The sequence below is a fragment of the Copadichromis virginalis genome, linkage group LG16 (genome assembly GCF_057382275.1).
Source record: "Copadichromis virginalis isolate Kocher_CV1m ecotype Utaka linkage group LG16, C_Virginalis_male_GT1.1, whole genome shotgun sequence".
Taxonomy (NCBI): Eukaryota; Metazoa; Chordata; class Actinopteri; order Cichliformes; family Cichlidae; genus Copadichromis; species Copadichromis virginalis.
This window is the reverse complement of record NC_140633.1, coordinates 24,539,689-24,560,939: the sequence shown is the minus strand read 5'-3', so window position 1 is coordinate 24,560,939 and position 21,251 is coordinate 24,539,689. Positions and strand designations below refer to the sequence as shown.

At 37.7% G+C, this 21,251-nt stretch overlaps 2 protein-coding genes across 3 annotated transcripts in view; both read left to right on the top strand.

Moving 5' to 3' along the window:
* The window catches only part of rapgef4a (Rap guanine nucleotide exchange factor 4a), a 36,740-nt gene extending 30,791 nt beyond the window's left edge, over window positions 1–5,949 (top strand). For both annotated transcript variants that reach the window (XM_085433981.1, XM_085433982.1), the window contains 9 exons: window positions 2,495–2,592; window positions 2,830–2,955; window positions 3,089–3,267; window positions 3,344–3,434; window positions 3,520–3,570; window positions 3,674–3,761; window positions 3,877–3,941; window positions 4,039–4,093; window positions 4,745–5,949. In XM_085433981.1, coding sequence (XP_085290107.1) covers window positions 2,495–2,592; window positions 2,830–2,955; window positions 3,089–3,267; window positions 3,344–3,434; window positions 3,520–3,570; window positions 3,674–3,761; window positions 3,877–3,941; window positions 4,039–4,093; window positions 4,745–4,872 — 881 coding nt within the window. In that variant the 3' untranslated portion in view covers window positions 4,873–5,949. The remainder of the gene's footprint in view (window positions 1–2,494; window positions 2,593–2,829; window positions 2,956–3,088; window positions 3,268–3,343; window positions 3,435–3,519; window positions 3,571–3,673; window positions 3,762–3,876; window positions 3,942–4,038; window positions 4,094–4,744) is intronic.
* Window positions 5,950–9,127: 3,178 nt separating this feature from the next.
* map3k20a (mitogen-activated protein kinase kinase kinase 20a) overlaps window positions 9,128–21,251 on the top strand; it is a 28,963-nt gene continuing 16,839 nt past the window's right edge. The window contains exons 1-7 of the mRNA XM_085433979.1: window positions 9,128–9,210; window positions 10,672–10,861; window positions 13,035–13,122; window positions 16,511–16,612; window positions 18,158–18,223; window positions 18,314–18,342; window positions 19,296–19,433. Of these exons, the coding sequence (XP_085290105.1) occupies window positions 10,703–10,861; window positions 13,035–13,122; window positions 16,511–16,612; window positions 18,158–18,223; window positions 18,314–18,342; window positions 19,296–19,433 (582 nt within the window). The 5' untranslated portion in view covers window positions 9,128–9,210; window positions 10,672–10,702. The remainder of the gene's footprint in view (window positions 9,211–10,671; window positions 10,862–13,034; window positions 13,123–16,510; window positions 16,613–18,157; window positions 18,224–18,313; window positions 18,343–19,295; window positions 19,434–21,251) is intronic.

The window sequence follows — 21,251 nt, the reverse complement described above, 5'->3', positions numbered from 1 at the left end:
CTGTGTCGGATCCACTGATAAAAAAGAAAAGATACAAAAGGACAACTGTGTTAGAAGGAAAAAATAAAACTATGAGGTAGAGAGAGAGATGTCATCAAGGAACAGATCAAGCAAAGGACACAAGAAAATTATGCTGCATTGAAAGTACCCATGAGTGCAACATCCTCTATTATTCCTAAATGCTGGATTTAAAAAAATAATTCCCAACAATGTGTGGATGAAACTAGGCATCATGTCATTAATACCATCTCTGCAGTCAGAAACAGTGCTGTGGGGTTGTTTTCCTGCAGGGCATTGAGACTGGTCGGTATCAAGTAAACTTTTTTCCAGGCTACTCAGGATCTCAGGCTGGTAAAAGAACAATACCAAAGAAAAGCTCCCTTGGTCTCATTTATAAACTGTGCCTGCTAAAAAATTCTCTTCCCCACGCATAAAATTATATCTATAAAGGATGAATTTTGGAATAAATCAGACTTTTTTTGAAAGTGAGCCAAGCCATATGTGAAATGGAGATTTTAAAAAGCATGACGGGACTTATCATAAAAGAAAGCAGACTATTCTTAGCAAACCTAGCTATATTAAAATGAACTATTTATTATTCACAAACCTCACTGCAAATTTACTATCTAATTGTATCAGTCCTTTCATTAATGTTAATAATATTTGTAGCCAGTGTTGGTGCTAAAATCACTGGAGCTTTGCATAATGATCTGCTTTTTTTCTGTGAACCGATGTGCTTTTGTGCTTCTTTTTGTTTGTAGTCTGACTGTTTATTTTTACCTCTGCCAGAGTCCTTTGGTATGAACTTCCCAGCTCAACCTGCATTACTTTTTTATTCTTCAGTAGCCTTTCTTCTCTTTGTTAGGTACTGACACCAAAGACACCTTTTTTGTTTTGTTTTCTCCGTGTCTCTGGTTAGGCAAAATGCACATCTTCCCCTGTTTAGTAAATGGATGAAGATGAGAAAAAAAAATAAGAGGTACATGTGGTCAATTTTAGGTTGACACTTATAGAAGTCTTTGTGTTAGAGCAGCTTCATAAATCTAATGAAAAGAATGTGTATGCACTTTTCGTCCTTTTTGCATACACAAAGTTGGTAGTCATGAATTTGAATGATTATTGTGCGTCTGATCTGTAAACTTAAACCCAACAGTGCATCTGGTGAGACCTGAAAGCAGCACTAATGATCTACAATCAGGCTGGTTGAGTTTGAATATTTCTGCCAAGAAAAATCTGGGCATGACTTTCAAAGAAAGACAGCCAGGTTTATGGGATCAGGTCTGTTAAGTTTGTAGGAACAAGTCTGCAGGCTATTGCTGCTGCTAGAGTGTTTAAAGGTGTTTTAACCAAGTAAGCTAGCAAATATGATGTTAGTCTTTTATTGGTAATGCATTTGGATAACACTTCATGAAATATTGTGTCTAGATATATATAAATAAATAAGCACAATTTATCTGAATTTCAGGACCAGGAGCACACCTCATACATACACCTTCCAGTTCTTTGTCTGTTTGTAATATAGAGAGGGCCGGTACTACAAGCTGTTCTCGTTTCCATGCTTCCCTTTTTCAGTTCATTCACCTCTCATAAGAACATGCTTACAGTTCTGTCTGAGGCCTTCCCCAAACCGCAGCCTGAATTCATGCTCATGCCATCTGTTCCAAAAGTTTCGAAGCATGACTTCAATTCAAATTAGTAGTGCCAATTCGCAACAATAGTTATACTGTAAGGTAAAGCCTCTAGAATATTAGAAAGAAGACCGCTACTATGAACAAGCATTTGGCAACAGTGGGAAAGAAAAACGTCCTTTTAACAGCAAGAGACCTCTAGCAGATGCAGCCTCAGGGAGGGGCAGCCATTTATTATGACCAGATGAAGGTGAGAGGAAAAACAGGAGAGTAGAGGGATTCAGGACGAATGCACACTAGAAGACAGCCAAATTAATAATTACTAATTTTGGCTTGAACCTCTAAATTGTGGTCTATAAATATGGATGGTCAAGGGTCCAAATGTATGCAGTGTTTTCTATCAAATACACTACAGCAAAACTAAAGCTTTAATCACCTGGATATATATTTTTTTTTAAAAAAAGCATATGCAGACAAAGACAGGTTATTCTGGTTGTTTGATACTACACACAGCAGTAAATATCTAATGTCAGCATGGTAACATGTTTGCAAAGAAAATACTATTTGATTTCTGAAGTTTATACATGCCAATTAATTCTGATGGTATTAATTCTTTCATTATTTGGACAAATGTTTAAAAAAGAATTGGAGGAAATGTTTTGGGATCACATAAGGTGTGATCCTCATGCTAAAAATAGAAAAAAGTAACAACTAAATAGGGCACTGAGCACCTGCATGCCTATTCTAAAATCTTTTGGCAAGCCATCTAATGGTTATTATTTTTCAGTCTGAGTGAAAACGGTAGACAAATGGATGTTTTCCATTCATTTTTTTAACCTTTGTGTGTTGTGGTCTTCCTTTTGCAGAGAAAACCATCTTTAAGCCCAGTGATATGTCGGTGTTCGCCACACTCAGCATTAATGGACGGCTGTTTGTGTGTCGGAGGGACCAGTTGGATTCTTTGGTGTGTTACAAATTACATTTACATGAGAAACTCGCATATTAACATGTAGTTCAGCTGCAGCTCCAACCCCAGCTGTACACTATATCAATATCACCCAACACGTCATGTGTATGAACTCATCTACACTCCCAACCAGTTGGCTTTAAACACTTCATCAAATTGATAGAAATGACAGTTAGTTTAGTTCAGCTTTCAGTCTCTGTTTTATAAATGTAATGTGTTTTTCATGCTTTGGAGACCACTTTACCTGAGCAGGAGGGTCCCTCTACAGGATCACTGGCCAGCTTTGAGTTAATGAGCTCTAAGGACGTGGCTTACCACATGACTTCCTATGACTGGGAACTTTTCCACTGTGTACATGAGGTATTCAACAGCAACTGAGTCTGATTAGAAGAGCTGAATATATATCTTCTTTTATTTATTGGTATGAAATATTCAGTTACTTCACTTGCTTATTTTACATGAAAATCAGTTGTTTTTCTTCTGCATCTTGCAGCTTGAACTCATCTATCACACATTTGGGAGACAATATGTGAAGAAAACCACTGTGAACCTGGACCTGTTCCTGAGGAGGTTCAATGAAATTCAGTTTTGGGTGATCACTGAGATGTGTTTGTGTCCTCAGCTGAGCAAGCGAGTACAGCTTCTTAAGAAGTTTATCAAGATCGCTGCCCAGTATGTGGATTTCATGTTCTAGTTCAGTTTGTAGTTTGGTTTATTTGCCACACTAATTTCATGTTTCCTGTTAAAGCTGCAAGGAGTACAGAAATCTGAATGCCTTCTTTGCTATCATTATGGGCCTAAGTAACCCGGCTGTTTGCAGACTGAGTCAGACATGGGAGGTGTGTATTTGTGCATTGTCCGTCTTTGGAAAACTATTAATTACTTAACTGCAAGGAAACTTTTGTCTGGTGTTTTTGTTCACAGAAACTTCCCAGTAAATTCAAGAAGTTTTATGTGGAATTTGAAAACTTGATGGTAAGCTCCAAAGTAAAAAATTTAAGATGAGCCACCTGATCAGAGTAAAATATGAGGTTAGTGTCCAGACTGTGATTGATCCACAGCATGACTGTCTCCACAGGATCCGTCCAGGAACCACAGGGCGTACCGGCTAACAGTAGCCAAACTGGAACCTCCCATCATTCCTTTCATGCCCCTGTTGATCAAAGGTTAGGCCAATTTATTGGGTGACAGTTTATCATTTTGGCCTGTAGACCACAATTGTTTCGCTGCTGAATTGCTTCAACAGCTTTAACACTTTCCAATTGGTCCTTTTTTTTCTAGACATGACATTTACTCATGAGGGCAACAAAACATTTATCGACAGTTTGGTCAATTTTGAGAAAATGGTGAGGCTCTGCTGCGCATCTGTGAATCTTTTTTTTTTTTTGTTCTTCTCAGCTAATTGGCGATATTTGCTGCTGATCATTGCTCTTTGTCTTGCAGCGGATGATAGCTAACACAGTGAAAATAGTGAGATACTGTAGAAGCCAGAGATTCAGTAAGTTTCAAATGTTTTCTTTTTTTTTTTTTTTTTGTACTAATTTCACATATGTCGCACTTAAGACAACAAAAGGACACTTTATAAAATTAAACATAAAAATAAATAACCAAAATATATCTTGGAAACACAATATCAAAAAACTGTATGATGAAGAAACAACAATAAAAGACTTTATGTCCTGTTAATTTGATGTCTTTTAGATACATCTTAGAATAAATCTGCAAGCTGGAATAGAACTAACAGAAGAGGCCGTTCTTCTAGAAAGCACATTGGGAGAAATTCTGACAACGACTAGCTTCCCATAATTTTAATTTCTTATTTCCAAAATAAAAAATAAAGTAATATTCTCACAATAGGTCGAGAAAAGTACCTGTTTTGACTGACTGACAGCAAGCTGTAATATTGATCTTTTGAAGTTTAGTTGGAGTATATTATTGGTATCTCTGAACCTTTAACATCTATATTCAATCATTTATCCAGCAGTTTCCTATTAATCCCTTTATATTGATTGCCCGTACAGCTTAGATATACTCAATCAGCACAAATATTTTATTAAAAAGCACAAATATTTTAGGTTCCTATATGATGAACTTACAAATTCTTCTTGCATTTTTTTCCTGACACTGCCCATCTTTTCAATTAAATCAGGTCCAGAGTCACCACTGCCAAGCAAGAACCACCCTGACGTTTGGACTTATATTCGTCAGCTTAACGTGATCGATAACCAAAGGATGCTTACTCAGCTCTCTCATGGACTTGAGCCCCGCAGGTCTTGAAATCCACTCAGGGACAGAAACATTACACGAAGACGCTACTCCATGACGTGATGTGCGCTCGCTTGGGATGAGTTTACTTAGTACAGGATTGAGGACCTGATGTTGTATCAGATAATGAGATGTTGTTTCAGAAGCCTGCCTTGTTAAGCTTTTTCTTACAGTAATTAGTGATATTTTAGCAGTAGTTGTTGGCGGGTGATGTACCTCCTCGTATCATTGTCGTACAGATATCACAACAAACAGCATGAAGAAATGAATGATGTTTGGAGGGATCTCATTCATCAAACTGTGTAAGATTTTAGATGTAAACGCTATATGATGCTGACGCTTACAGGTCTCAGTATTCCTGATATTCAGCTGTTTCGTATATTTTGTATCAGACAATATTTATATATATTTACGTTTTTAAGACTCTTGTGTTGTAAATTGTATACAGATATTTATTTTGACAAGCATGCAGAGGATTATGATTGTTTTACGTTTTTATTCATGTGAGCACATTTCTCTTTAAAGCCTGAGATATCATAAGTGTCTGAAAACCTTTTTGTGCGCTCTAAATAATAAAAAACCTTTAGATGTATTTGTTCAACTTTATATTTATTATCTAGTATAAAGACAGTTTGGTCAGTATAGTGTCAGTGTATAACATGGAAATCAACCAAGACAACTCATGAAACGTTTTCTTACATCTTATTGAATTAGAGCAGCAGAACAGGTCAGCTGATCACAGTCTGTACATTATGAAAATCTACTGGAGCACAGAATAGAAATGACTGTGAGCTGTTCAAATCATTGTCGATATCTACGGAGGAGGTCAGGAGAGTGAGTGAGTGTCTGCAGCCATTTGTAAAACATGGTGGAAGCGCTGCAATAATTTGGAGCTTCATTTCAGCCAGTGGTGTTGGACCTCTTGTCAGAAATAATGGAAATATGAACACAAATGTACCATCAGATTTTGATCCACCATGCAATACCATCTGGACACCTCTGACTGGCTTCATTTTTCAGCATGACAATCATCCCAAAAGGCCTACGCAGTAAAAAAAAACCCAAACAAAACAAAATCCAAAAGAGACATGGATAACAAAACAATGGAGTATTATCACTCATGGACTGGCCTCCCCAGACCCCGAACCTTAACATCACTGAAGCAACATGGGATCTTAACAGACAACAGAACAAAAGTCAGCCAACATCCAAAGACGAGCTTTGAATGGCCATCAAGACATGTCCATATTCCCGAAGACTACCTAAAGAAATTACAAGATGTTTACCTAAGAGAGTTCAGGCTGTGTTGAAGAATAAAGGTGGTCATACAAGATATTGACTTTCAAGCTAATTTGAATGGTATAAAGAAATAAAACAAAAATATAAAGAAATGGCAGACTGACAGACTGCTTTCTATCTTGTAAATCAGGTTCTGCTTTAAGAAATAGTAATTTATTAGTGCTGCTAAACTTCTAGTGTATATTTGTTTAGTTAAGAGTTGGTTTAAATGACTTTTTTCTGAAAGCTTAAGCTGAAAATATTTGGGGCAGCAAGAAGGAATTAAATGTAAATTAATTCTTATCTCAGGTTTAGCTTTGAGTGATTTGGCGTGTCTGATCAAACATTAATCATCATCACTTCCATTCATTTCTAGAAGTGCATTAAACATTTTTTATTGTTGACTTATACTGTTGACCTGTGAATTGTGTCAACAGTGAAGCAGATGGTTGCTTTATATTTTCCATTCGCCACTACTTGAGGAAAGAATGAGTCATTGACAGCTTTTAAGTTTGCAGAAATGTATTACCTAGATTTAATATGCGATGAATAGAGAATCAGTGAATCTGATATCTCACAGTGTTTCTGACGTCACAGTGGAGACTGGAGAAGTACTCATATTCTTCCTCCTGGAGCAGGGGTGTCGAACTCCAGGCCTTGGGGGCTGGTGTCCTGCATGTTTTAGATCTCACCCTGGGTTAACACACCTGAATCAAATGATTCATTCATTTTTAGGCCTCTGGAGAACTTCAAGACATGTTGAGGAGGTCATTTAGCCATTTAAATCAGCTGTGTTGGATCAAGGACACATCTAAAACCTGCAGGACACCGGCCCTCGAGGCCTGGACTTTGACACCCCTGTCCTAAAGCATGTTGTAAATGTACAGTTAAATTTATAAGCTGTATTATTGTTATTAGTGAGGAAGCTCTGATGTTGCTCTGATGTAGCTGGCCAAAGGTTTCCTGATGGTAAACACTTATAGACAGTTGGGGTACATGTGTACGCAATAAATCACAACCTTGAACTCATCTGATATTTTGTTTATAAAGTCTCGATGTGGAGCAACATTAGTTCTTGTGGAGTCAAAAGTAAATTGAAGTGAATGAAAAATTGTTTTATATAAATTGTACTTTATTCTTAAATGCTTTATTAAGATGAAAAATACTTTTGAAGGGTTTTTGAGTGATATATTTCTGTATTAGTTCATATAGATAGTACAGTACATTTGAATGATTCCTTTGCTTTACGTGGTCTTATTGATTAAGAAATCCACATTGTCATGAGTTTACATGGATTAAATGAGTGGTTGGTGATCTTATTGATTTCCCACCAAGCTTCCTGAGTTGCTGAAATGATGAAGGTCTTACAGCAATTATGTTTTTTGATAGATTGGGACATGAGTATAGGTCTTTAATAGAGAGAAATGCACAGAATGACTTTTCGATTTTAAGTCAAGGATCTTGTTGCATATCTGAATATATCAATTTTATTACGTCGTGTCATCACCCAAAAAAAACCAACAAAAAAACAATCTGACAATCCAATGAAAAGATTTAACACTGCAGACTGATCTAAGCTTTTGCACATATACAAATACATCTGAAAACATCTGTGATGAACAACTGCATAGTGCAGTTAATCCAAGATAACATTATGCATAGATCACATATTAACAATTGTAGAATGTACCTCGTGGGCTTCAAGGATACAAATGTTCCCAAATTTCTAGTAAATTTCCACTTTCCAGATTTCTGAGTCACAGCTTTGCACTGCGCTCACCTTTTTGCCTTCTATCAGTCATCTTCACCTATAATAACAACCTAACCAAAGGGACAACCCCATTAACCCCACCTAGGCTGACCAGGAGGTTTCATTTCAGAACCTGGTTGCTGTGAGAAGTCACACACCTCATCAACCCTTAACTTTCTTGACAGTGGCAATGCAGAAGTCTTTGGGTGTAGCCTGGGTTTAATTGCTAATTGTGTATACCTGAAAAGGTGTTGACAAAGACATTTCTTAGACTTGATTTGGACTGTCAATGCCTTTTAGAGCATTTAGAGTGGTCTCATCCAGATAATGTCTTTTTCAGGGAAACCCTTCCATATTTCAGTGAGACAATGCTAAACTACACACTTTTATTACAACAGCATGGCTTCATTTTAGAAGAATGTGGTTGCTGAACTGGCCTACAAGACCTTTCTACAACTCTAAACATTTGGCAAAGAAGACCCAGAGCAATTAAGCAGCTAGAATCTTATATAAGGCAAGAAAGGGACATTCCTCTCGCAGAAGTCCAGCTGATCGCTCTTTTCAGATGTTCATAGGCTATTGTCCTGATGCATGCTCAATCATCCAGGTAAGTAAATCCCAAAAGGCTGATTCTGTTCATCTGGACGTAGTGTTTTCAATGGGAGAAAGGTTTCGTCACTCATCTAAGTTCATAGGCTATTGTTATACAAAGAGGACATACTGTGCATTATTAAGCACGACCCTGTCCAAACCTTTTTGAAATGTGTTGCTGCCTAGAAATGGCCTTACTTTTTCCCGAAAATTGTAATTTTCTAATTAGAAACATGTATGATTATATGATTTCTATTATTCTATTGTGTATAAAATATCAGTTTCTGAAACTGCAAATCATCACATTATTTTTTATTTACACTTTACACGTTTAAAAAAGAAATTGCGGTTTTAAAAGACATTTTAAAACATTTTTACAGAATCAAATTAATTACAACTATTTTGTTTTTAGTGTACCACTGAGCTGCCCAGTAAGAGCTTGTTAATGAGAAAGAAATAACTGTAATATCCATCACCACGCACAATGTAGGCGTTCGTGCTCGTGTCCAGCAGGGGGAGCTGTTGCCATCAGTATCAAAAGCTGGAGGCTGTCCAGTTCAGCTGGCTGAAAGTTGTGCAACCAGTGAAACCACACTGGATCGGGGAAATCAAGCGACGTCACGTGAGATTTCCCGGAACTATCCTTTCTTTCGCAAAGTTTGTCTTGTGCCCGGTGCTACCTGCGTGGAGGAACAGCCGCTCCGGAGCGCCAGCCTTCACACTGAATGTCGGTATGTGTGTTTCGATAATGTTCACCAGTTATCCAATTAGTCTCAATGAGCAGTTTCGACATAGGCTTACTGTCCAGCAGATTAAATATAATGCGAGTCTTGTTTGATATTAAACACACATTCGTGCAGATGTGTTGATGCGGGCTGTTGAGTGTGACGTGGTGCATTAATATAAGACTGTTATAAACATGTAATAATAACAAAGTAATACCGCTTTAAGTTTACTCCTAATGTTGCTCATACTGTATCTAGTTGTTGTTGAATGTTTTGAGCAGTGAGTTAACCCTCACTCAGGTATTATCTGCATCTCATACACAGCATAGTAACTGAGTAGGGGTTAGATTGGTTAAGATTGTAACATCTGCATATAACCACACTTTTAGCTGTGAAGAAGTGACACAAAAGCTGACCTCGCTGTCTCAGTGATTAATTCATCATTTAGTTGAGATTACAGTGACTACCTGTGGTTTGACATATGGCTGTCAGGCCTTATTGTTGCGGCGCTTGCAGTCGTGTTTGCTATTAAGTGAGAAACTGCCAGCGATGACTGCAGGAGTACTCCCGTATCCCTGTAACCCTGGCTTCTTGAGTGGTCAGACAATACTTGGGGGGCTGGTCCACTGAGCAAATTGCTGCCAGGCTAAGTATAGCATGAATACAAGTAAATCAGCAGAGAGCAATGGCTCCCCTCTGTGACAATGGTGGCATTTCCCGTTGTGATGGATAGTAATCCCAATGAGGACCCAGGTAACAGCCTTTTAAAAGCCGTAATTGCTCAGCTGTAAATGGGAAACCTATGAACAATAGCAATGCTATAATTTCCTGTAATGATGGAATTATTTCTTTACAAGATGCTTTTATGTCGCTACAGACAAACAAAAGGATATGATAATAAATCTGTGTGGTGTCCGGTTTGGAAGCATTATACCACTAACCCTGGCTTACACACACATCATCATGTTTGGCCTCAACACAAGCAAGAAGAGCTCATCTTTTCTGTTAAATAGAGAAAGAGAATATGTGGATCTCTCAAGGTGTTTTTGTCTTGAAACAAAAGAAGCTTTTATTGTCAAAATTGTATGATCTCCCAGCTTGTTGTCCTACTTGAACCAAACCTGCTGGAGTAATCTGCGACTTTAGCTGCATGATCCCAGCATACCAGACATGCCTTTGTCCTTATACAAGCAGAGTCTGGACCCTGAGTCCATTGCTTACTGGTACTGATGAGGTGCACCGTATGTGTAAAAGTGGAAGAGACAGGGGGTGGTAGTTTAAAATGAGCGATATCACCCTGCAATGCTCAATCAACCGATGGCAAAGCAGCCTCAAACCTGCAGCCACACTCACAAATGGTGTTTGACAGTGAAGCTTCGCTTTGATGGATTAAGTTTGTTTTACCGCAAAGGATTTTGTTGTGAACCCAACTTCCTTCCTTTCCCGTAATCCCCCTCGCTCTTTTAGGAGCTGACTTGGAACTGAGTGCCATTATGAGATGATGTCTCCCAGCTCGTCTTTCGTGCAAGTCAATTTCGATGACATCCACTTCTTCGAAAACTGTGGTGGCGGCAGCTTTGGAAGTGTGTACCGGGCCAAGTGGATTTCCCAGGACAAAGAGGTGGCGGTGAAAAAACTGCTCAAGATTGAAAATGAGGTAAGAATCTTAATTACCTGGATCTTTTTTTTTTCATATATATTTTTAATTGTCAGCATAGTAATCATTTTAATTGCTATCCCATTTAGCGAGATCTGGTGACTTCTGTACCCATCACTCATGGTCATTATACTCCCCCTCTCTGAGCAGTGTGCTGCGAAAGAAACATTATAGCCAAATGAAAGAATGTATTTGGTCCAATTACAGCAAAGGCTGCTCCTGAAGTGTCTTTGAAAGCACAGGCCTATTGTCTTAAAGACAAAACAGAATTATCTTTGAAATCTTTTCAGGGAAATCGTATTATGTGTGTCGGCCTGTGATCGGATGTTCAGAAAATTGTTCATTGTTTCTTTTATGAAATTGTAAAAGATCACAGATATCCATTCAACTTCACTCAACTGTTGGGGAGAAGATTGTTCAATGGGAATAATAATGTAATCCTTGCACGTTGAACCAGATGTTCCTTTAATTATAGTGTTTGGTTGCGATTAAATGAGATCGTTTTATCAGGTTCATTCAAAAAAAAAAAGAGGTTACACATTAACCTTTCTGTGCCACGATTATGCATTGATACGTCTTTGTATACGCTCCAGAAGACTCCATAGGACCATTGGCGTCCAGTCAGAGTTTGAGAGCCATGCCACTGAGTTCTGTAAAAGTCTGAAAAAGTCAAAGTCTGCTTTGACCTTTCCTGTTGGGGCATCAGGATAACCAGCAAGTTCTCACTTCTGCTTTTTATTAAATTCTTTTTTTTATGAATTCACAAATGGTGACTCCTTCAATCATCCACTTTAAGTTAACTGGGTTCTAAATGGATTGCAGTAAATCTTATACAAGCACTCATTTCTAGGTTAGGGTGGTGGAGCTTTTATAATCAATTTGAGGAAGTATTTTATGCAGTTATCAGGTCATAATTTTAACTTTTATACTTTGGGATACTTTGTGGTTTGGTGTTAATAACAGTCATGTGAAAAAAAAGTTCTCACAGGACTCTGTGCAGTCCTTTGAATAACCAAGCATTAATTCCATAGGAATTAAGAGGTTAAACAGCAGCCAAATGCACGTAACAAAATGATCATCAGCAAGTGTGATCAACTCTATAAAGTTAGAAGTTTTGACAGTTTGCTTGTTCGGGGCATTCAGGGATATGCCGCATTCTTTCCAGGACCAGATGTCCCAGTGAAATTACCCCAAAGTCAGATTACGCAGTGCTCTGACAAAAAGCAAAAAACCCAAGAGCTGTATTTCAGACTTTACAGACCACAGTTAGCATGTTAAATCTCAAAGTTCGTGAAAGCACAATTCAAAAAAGTCTGAACAAATATGGCTTTTTGGAAGGATCATGAGGAGAAAGCTTCTTTTGTCTAAAAAGAACATGGTAGCGCAGCTTAGGCTTGTACGATTGTATCTGAACAAACCACAAGACTTCTGGGACTATTTTTGACAGAGAAGATGTTTGGTAATGTTACATGTGTACGGTGAAATAGAGTATATCAGCATGAACACCTCATACCAACTGTCATGCATGGTAGTGGGAGGGGTGATTTTTTAGGTTTGTTTGCAGCTACAGGAAATGAGCACCTTGAAGTCACTGAGTTGATCTTGAACTTCTCTGAATACCAAAGTATTCTAGAGTCAAACGTCAATAAAGTTGGGCCATGCAACAGGACAACAGCAAAGGAAAGAATGAAGGTGTTGCAATGTCCAAGTCAAAGTCCAAACCTCAACAGCAGATTTGTCAAGAAGTGTGGTGATACGAAAGACTGATGAAGTCATACAGAAAGTGATTATTTTAAGCTATTGCTGTGAAAGTTGGTTCTGCAAGGTATGTCATCATGAGGTGTAGTAATCAAATATGTAGCTTGTTCGTAAAAGAATGTAGTTATCTGTAGCATAGTAAATATGCTATAAGGAAAGTATACTCAGTGCATGAACAGTATGTGCAATTCTGCTATGTACATGCTGAATAGAGTGTGAATGTTGTCATTTCCTGAGACTTAAATGAACCTTTGGTAAAGGTGATTTAAAGATAAAATATTACTTCACACACACTGAAATCATGTGTGTACTAAATTATTGATCCAGACTTCATTTATTTAAACTCTAATGCAAATAAGGCTTCTATTTTCTCTTCTATTCTCATGAAAATTCCTTGTGTGTGTTCACTGGTCAGGCTGAAATCCTCAGCGTCCTCAGCCACCGCAACATCATCCAGTTTTACGGCGCGATTGTCGAGGCTCCCAACTATGGAATTGTCACCGGTAAGTTTATAAATAATGATGCATATTTACAGCAAAGAAACCTCAGTGAAAAACAGAATACAACAGAGCCACCAGATAACATCATGATAGAAAAGGCAGCAGCCAAATCTGTTCGCACCAGTTGCTCAATGGAGCAGAAGTTTCTATGGAAGTGTGAGTGAATGCCAGAGGCCTCAGGACGTGCACACATTCATACAGTAGTTGTGTGAGCCTGTTTTCAGTTTTTGTCTAGGTCAAAGACCGAAAAGAATAAAGCCTCAAATGCTCGTGTAGCTGTGAACTGTTGTAAACAAGGGGCCCATCATGCTCGCATCTATCAGGGAATCCTGCAGAAAAGTCGTTTAAATCGAGCCCCAGCTCAAAAATGTGCCTAACATATTGTTCGACCTTCACTGCAGAATGGTGTATATGGAGTTTGACTGTTAAATGTGCCTAATGGTGTCGCTCAGTATAGGTAGAAAGGATGCTACTTTTAGGCTCGTAATGTAGTTACTCATTCGATATAAAAGATTAAACTTCGCTTTGCTTCTAGTGGTGAACTGACACCTAGAGTTTCGGTTTCATTGTGCTACTATGAAAAAAAATGCCCATGAGATTCAGGAACTGCTGCATGTTTGGAAATCCTGGTTCTTCCCTTCATCCATCATCTTTCTAATATGTTGTCTTTGCTTTGACAGCTCACTATCTGTTTACGAAACTGTAAAAAAACAAAACAATGAATGAATGAGTGAAACACCCTGACTCACAACAAACATAAGGCATCAAATATAAGATCTTTGTTCTTCTGAAGAGGAAAAATGATAAAGCAGTAGTTTACATGAGTCTCCACTAAATACTTCAAATCGCTTTGAAAGTAAAGCCACGGGATGCAATGCACTTTTTTTCTCTCTCTATAAAACATGGCTCTATTTAATAAGTGTGCGGCGTTACAAACAAGTGAGAGAGACATGCTAACAGATTGTGGTTTTCTGTATTTACCTTTATGCTAATGTTTTACAAGGGTGTTGCATTTCCTCTGCAGCTTGTAATATCTAATAATGAAAACATGTCAGAGCGATTCATGATAATCTTTGTTGTCCTGGAAAAGAAATTGAATCTTTAGCCATGGTTGAAGACCAGGCCAACTAATATTATGATATAAAAGGAAAGTTAGGAAAAACAAAATAATACAACAATAAAAAATATTTTACAAAAAGTAATAAAAAAAAAAATTGCACTTTTAAAGTTTGTTGACATATGAGAGAACAAGAGGTAGTTAAATGAACAAAAGATAACAATAAAACAGTAAAATTCTTGATCAACTTCAACTGAAAGATAGATCCATCATTGTCAGCACCGGAAACAATTGTTCTTTAAAAGCTACATTTTATTGTGGAGTACCTCAGGGTTCCATCGTGGGTCCCATCTTGTTCTCTCTGTACATGTTTTCCCAGTGTCAAATGAGCCATAAAAATATCTCAAGAGAGATTTCTCATGCACTCATTTCTACTACTACCTTAGTTCTGCTGGACACTGAGGACTTTCTCAAAGCAATCAGAAAGGAAAGCAAAATTTTTTAAACAGTTTAGATTATTTCATGCAAATCGAATTTCTTTTGACCATGCAAAACCTTCCTGTCATCAACTGCTGCTAGCCACGTTCCACTGTCCCTTATTTACAAGGGATTGCCACAGCGGGTAGTTTTGCATGTTTGATGTGGCAAAACTTTTGACCTAGATTTCCTTCCTGATGAAAATCCAGGATCGAACCGGGATCTTTTGTGTGTTAGGTGAAGGTGTAATCTACTACACTATGGAGTCAGTAAAATGTTATTACTTAAATTATTTTGTGTAGCGCAGTTATGTAAAACCAAGTCCATACTTTCAGTGTAATTATTTATCTGTAGACGTTATCTAAGTGTTCTAAGTGTCTCTCATATAGAAGTGTAGAAAGACCTTTGATATTCTTAAAGAGGTGCTCTTTCACACACGGATATTTGGCTGCATCAGAAAGAAAACTAAGATTATTATGAAAAGGCTAATCAGGCCTAACCACATTTTGTAAAATGTTATTCATTTGCCATTTTCTATGTAATAGTGTTAAAAAAGAAAAAGCACAAAAGAATCAGAAATCAAATCAAAGTTTAGTGGAAAAACGATCAGTGCACTCCAATCCTTTGCAGGATCGGTTGTACTACAGAGCTCCGAAAGGGAAGGTTTTGTTGTCAAGGAGTAGGTTGTGGTCTCTATTTAATAAGGCAGAATCTAATTAGCAGCAGATAGAGGGAAAAAAACGTTTGCCGTGCTCACATTCATCATCTCTGTTATGACTGTGTTGACACACAGCATCAGTTCCCTCTTTCTCGCAGCCACTATCTACAACCTATCTGAGATACCTGATTGTCTCTGTTGACCTGCAGGAGTTTAACAATAACTGCCGTCACTCAGCGGCTTCATAAACCTGATGAATTATAGGAGAGTATTGTTTCAGGGTTAAAGTACATTTGCCAGTTACAGTCATTTTAAGGCGTTTTTTTTTTCCTTCCACTGATTAAGACTCTGCCGTGACACTACGCTAAACTGAAAGTGCATTTTACATTGAAGCTGGCACAGATTATCTAAGGAATGTGGATGGGTGCAAAGTGCAGAAGGAGACATGTATTCGCAGTTGAACTAGCTGCATGATGTCTCACACATGAGTTTGCTTGTCCATTTTCATTCAGTTTTTCCTGTATCAAAGTCAAAAAGCAAACAAAAAAGGGTCAACAGGAAACTCTGGCTCATAATAATAATAAAAGTCCTCGGTGTATTTTATGGTTGTTAATTATGTTCCTATCTCGGTGCTTGTGCGTGTTTACAGTATTGTGTTGGGATATGATGGGGTTATTGCGCACAAATGGAGGGTCCCTGCTGTTTAGCTGGTGCTTGTTTATCTCTGTTGAAGGACTTTACTTCACAAGATTGCCTCTGTCTACACATAGTAAAGCTTAAAGTTTGTGTTCCTGTTTCAATCTTTGTTTCATCATAGTTGTCTTTTAGTGTCGTCAGCGGTCTTATGAAGGAGATTTTGCAAAAGTCCACATAATTTGCAAGTTTCATACATTTCTAATGGCCCATTAGAAATGCACGAATCCTTTGACAACAGAGCACGAGCAACTTTGTGTTGTAGACATTTAACAGCCATGTCCGGAGGGGACAAGAGAGCTCGTTACGACTGGTGCTCACCCACAGCGTCAAGCCGTAGCAATCTAGCGAGACACTATGAGTGGTGTGGCCGAATATCCAATTTGTGTTTGCATAACCCTTTCGCATACTGCACTCATATGCATGCTGTAAAACTCGTTTTACCACTGTAACATCATTCATTTTTATTCATTAAGCAGCAGTATAAAGTTTTCGTGTTTCCTCAGAATATGCAAGCGGCGGCTCACTCTATGATTACCTGTCCAGTGATGTCAGTGAGGAGATGGACATGGGGCAGATCATGACATGGGCTGCAGAGATCGCCAAAGGTAAACTTCAGATGTATCTTACTAGTAAATAACAGCTGAAATGTTGTGAGATTGATTGATGAACTTGAAAGCTTAATTCTTACTTAAGGATGGTAGTAAATAATTTTATTTTATTTCATTTTATTTATTTGACAGTTATTAAAAAAAACAACGGAGTTAGCTCCATAGAATTTCTGGCCAATTCTTAGAAATGCAGCTTATAGAATAAAATGAGGTATATTAAAAAATAAAGAGACACACAATTTAACACCCAAAGTAGTAAAATGAATACTGATATTAGAAGTTTTTTATTAGCTTGTTATATGTTAACCAGCCATACAGTAAATAGATCTACTGCATTAGCAGCAGTCTTGCAGTTCAGTTTTGTAGTGATCTGCTTGAGCTGTGTAGTCATCCTTCATGGAAATATAAAGAAAATGAGTCAACAAGGCTGCAGGTTGCAGCTCCATGCCTCATTGCTCATTGCTGATATACAACAGGCATGCTTTAAATGACAATGTCATTTAAAGCATGTATTATCTTCTCATCAGAGCAACTACAAACCCAATTTCCCCAAAATTTGTGATGCTGTGTAAAATGTAAATAAAAACAGAATGCAGTGGTTTGCAAATCTCATAAACACATATTTTATTCAGGATGGAACAAAGAAAACACCGGATGTTTAAACAGAAAATGTGCCATTTTAAGGAAAGTATTAGCTCATTTTGTATTTGATGTCAGAAACACGTCACAGAACAGTTGGGACAGAGCCATGTTTACTACTCTGCACTGTCCTGGCTTTCTTTAACAACACTCTGTAAACATCTGGGGACTGAGGAGACCAGCTGCTGGATTTTTCCAAGAGGAGCGTTGTCCTGTTTTTGACTGATATTAGGTTCTAGCTGCTCGACAGTCCTGGCTCTCATCGTGTCGTATTTTTTAATTTCATGATGTTGCAGATATTTTAGTTGGGGAAAGGTGTGGACTTCAGCAAACGGGCTTTTCTCTATGAAGCCACACTGTTGTAATAGCTGCAGTATGCCTTTTAGTATTGTCCTATTAATATATACAAGACGTCATTGGGTGAGAGCATATGTTGCTCTAAAACCTGTATATACCTTTCAGCGTTGATGGTTCTTGTCCAGATGTGCAAGCTGTCAATTTCATAGACGGCGGTGCACAACCACACCATGTAGATGTAGGTTTTTAGACGAGGCACTGACATTCCTCCTCATCTTTAGTCATCTTCAGTTTTGTTTTTCAAAAATGAATTCATTTTTTTTATTTCAAATTTGGATTTATCTGACCACAGAACAGTTTTCCGCTTTGCCTCAGTCCATTTTAAATGCCCTTTGACCTAAAAAAAGACGGCAGTTTTAATGTTAATGTAGTTCTGGCTGAGGTCATGAAAATCGAAATATGGTTTCATGAGATTTGCATATCTTTGCGTTCCCCTTTTTATTTATGTTTTACACAGTGTCCCAATGCTCGTGTTATTAGGATTGTAGTTTCCAAATGAGTTTTTATTAATGTTCCTCTGAAAATTTGTCTTTATTTCTGCTTCAGGAATGCACTATTTACACTCAGAAGCTCCTGTTAAGGTGATCCACAGAGACCTGAAGTCCAGGAATGGTAACTGACCACGACACGAGTTTACCAAATTTAATTTCTTAAATATTTTAAGTAAACATCTGCATTTACTGACTTTTTTTTCTCTTTCAGTTGTTTTATCTGCAGAGAAAGTTCTCAAAGTAAGCCTTTTTATATAACCTATGGACTGAAACCTAATCTCAGATGATCATAAAATAATTGGAAATAATCCGAATTCTGTAATCATAAAATCTGGTCCTTTCCAGCCACCTTGAAACACCTCCAGGCACTTTTTAGGACAAAAACATTATTCAAACAAACTTTGATAAGGTGGAAAAAAAAGTGTTTACAATGTTGAATTTGTCTTAAATTTAAGTTTTAACAGCTTTTCCTGACTGAGAAATTGTACCTTGTTGCTGTGGCTCTGTTGCATAGATTTGAATTCAGGGTTCTTGGAGTGCCATGTCTCACTTCTACAAACTCAACCTGCTCTTTGATGTGATGGCCCTGTTAGCTAAGGATTCACATTCTATTCAGTGTTAAAAGAAATATAAGCACGAAATCCTCATTTGATATTTTCAGCAGTATACGGACACAAGAGGGCAGTGACTAACTTGGCATGTTCAAGTAATCAGGGACAGTGTTACGGTGTTTCTCGCCATAGGTGGATGAGATTGAGAGAAAGGAGATCCTCTTTGCTGATCTGCTGCTGACCGGTGACCAGTTCTTCTCTGATAAGACTTAGATAGATAGACACAAAACCAAAGTTGATAGTAATTGTGTTGGTACAGTATGTGATTGCTTTAAGAGTCCTGCAAAGTACATCCAGTTGTAAATCTGCCAAAACCTTATGTTATATATGTCAGTGCTTTGAGGCTTTTTCTGTATCATAGAGACATTTAATTTGCCTGTGGCGTCACAGTGACTGAAACATACGATGACTCCAGGAATAATTATATGATTACAGTGCTGTAGATTTGTTGCATCAGCAGCAGGTGAATCTAAATCTGCATGCTGCTATTGATTGCTATATTTTAAGTGTGACACAAGGTTTATGAATGACAGGTTACTCTGGATACCCAAATAAACATTAATATTATTATTATTTCTACAGATCTGTGATTTTGGGGCATCTAAGTTTGTCACCCACACAACGCACATGTCCTTAGTGGGTACGTTTCCCTGGATGGCTCCGGAGGTGATCCAGAGCCTGCCTGTATCTGAGACCTGTGACACCTTCTCCTACGGAGTAGTAAGTGGCAAAAAAGAACCTGAGTTGAAACACACACACACAAAAATGGTAGAAAATGCTGATTTCAGCTAATTTAATTACATGTACATTTTCCCTTGTAGTGTTGTTGCATAAGTACAGTGTAAAATGCTGAATGTAATGGAACCTGGTGAAATTAAATATGCTTGAGTGTTACATCACTTTATACAGAGCACATTTTCCTTAATGACTAATTGTTTGAATAAATAACCCGTCCTTGCTTTATATCTATTGAGGGTGAAGATTTTTTTTTTATTGCATTTTCATAAATCTGATGTTTACTTTTCATCCTCAGGGCAACATAAAGATCTTTAGGGGTGTCATAAAACCATCGTGTATGAATTAGATCATTTGGACACAAAATATACCATCTGTTTCCTGTTGTGTTTATGATATAAATATAGTTATGCACGCTTTAAACATCTAAACAATTTCATAATAATATACTTCTTCTATCTCAGTGCCAAAAATTTTTGGCATCTTAGCCCTTTGATTTTTATTTTTTATGTTTCAGTTTAAAAAAAAAATGAAATAGTTTTGTCTGGTTTTCTTCTTTCTGGTCTGAGTTTTGCCGTTTTAAATGTAAGCCCCGTGAAGCTGGAGCTGGTGCCATTTTTCTGTATAGTTACCATTTATTCGCCTCTATTCTAAGGTTAATAGAAAAGTCTTAGTGTTCGTGTCCTTTTGCCCTCCCTTAACACATAACATCCTAAGAGTTAACAGTTAAAGTTTATCACTTGCAGTCTCTGACTGTTTGAACAGACCTGCTTTCTCCTCCTGTCCTGCTCACTTAGCACCTAGCCTCTCCCATACAGAGCAGCGTAGTCATTCAGAGGACAATTTTATTACTTCTACACTAAAATCAGCTTCCTGGGTTTAACAAGAAAAGAGCGGTTGGGTAATAGCAACACATTTATCCGCAAGTATTTTGTTAGAGATCCTAGAGGTTTGTAGTGTCGTTATTAATCCTGAGCTGACTCATTCCTTTTGATGTGTCACGAAAGACGTCAGACCGAACGTAACGCTAACATTGCACGCACACAATTTGTGTTGCAGTAATGTTGTTACGTCTTTTTAATGTGACCTTCTTGTATTTGTTGAATGCTGCCTGTGTGTTTGTAGCTTGTCTCAACCTGTTATGTGGCCACTTCTTCTCACTGTGACGAGTTTAGATCATAAGCCTGTTTTTGTCCGGGAACCGGTAACTCCAAATGGTATCATAATGAAAGATGCAATAAGCTTCTTATAAGAACCACAGACCAAACAGATAAATTTACTGAACATGAGCGAATTTTGGCAAACTAAACTTTTTAGGAGCTACCATGAGGGACCTGTTTTTGAAAAGTGAAACAAATGAGGAAGCGTTGATTCCAGAAAGTTTATTCACTTCATCCAGATGTTTCTTCAGTGGAAGAAACATTTCATCACTCATCCAAGCAACTTCTTCCATTTCTTTCAGCTGACTGCAGATTTCCCCGACCTTATAGCAAGTACAGTTTCATAAGGATCTGTTTATACGGTTGGGGGAATTTGCCGTCAGCTGAGACACATGAAGTCACTTGGATAATGTTTTGTCACATCAACAGCGTTGCATCCAGGTAAAATGGATCAACTTTCTGGCATTGAGAAAGTACTTTAAACCTGCATTCTTGCTTGTGGTTGCAAAAAGAAATTTCATAGAAGACTTTGGTCAAATAACTACTTCTTCCTTACTTTTATGACCTATGGCGGGGGAAAAAGACACTTTCTCAAAGAGTTTATGGTTTCATTCACCAGTTAAAGAATTTACTAAATTCTGGT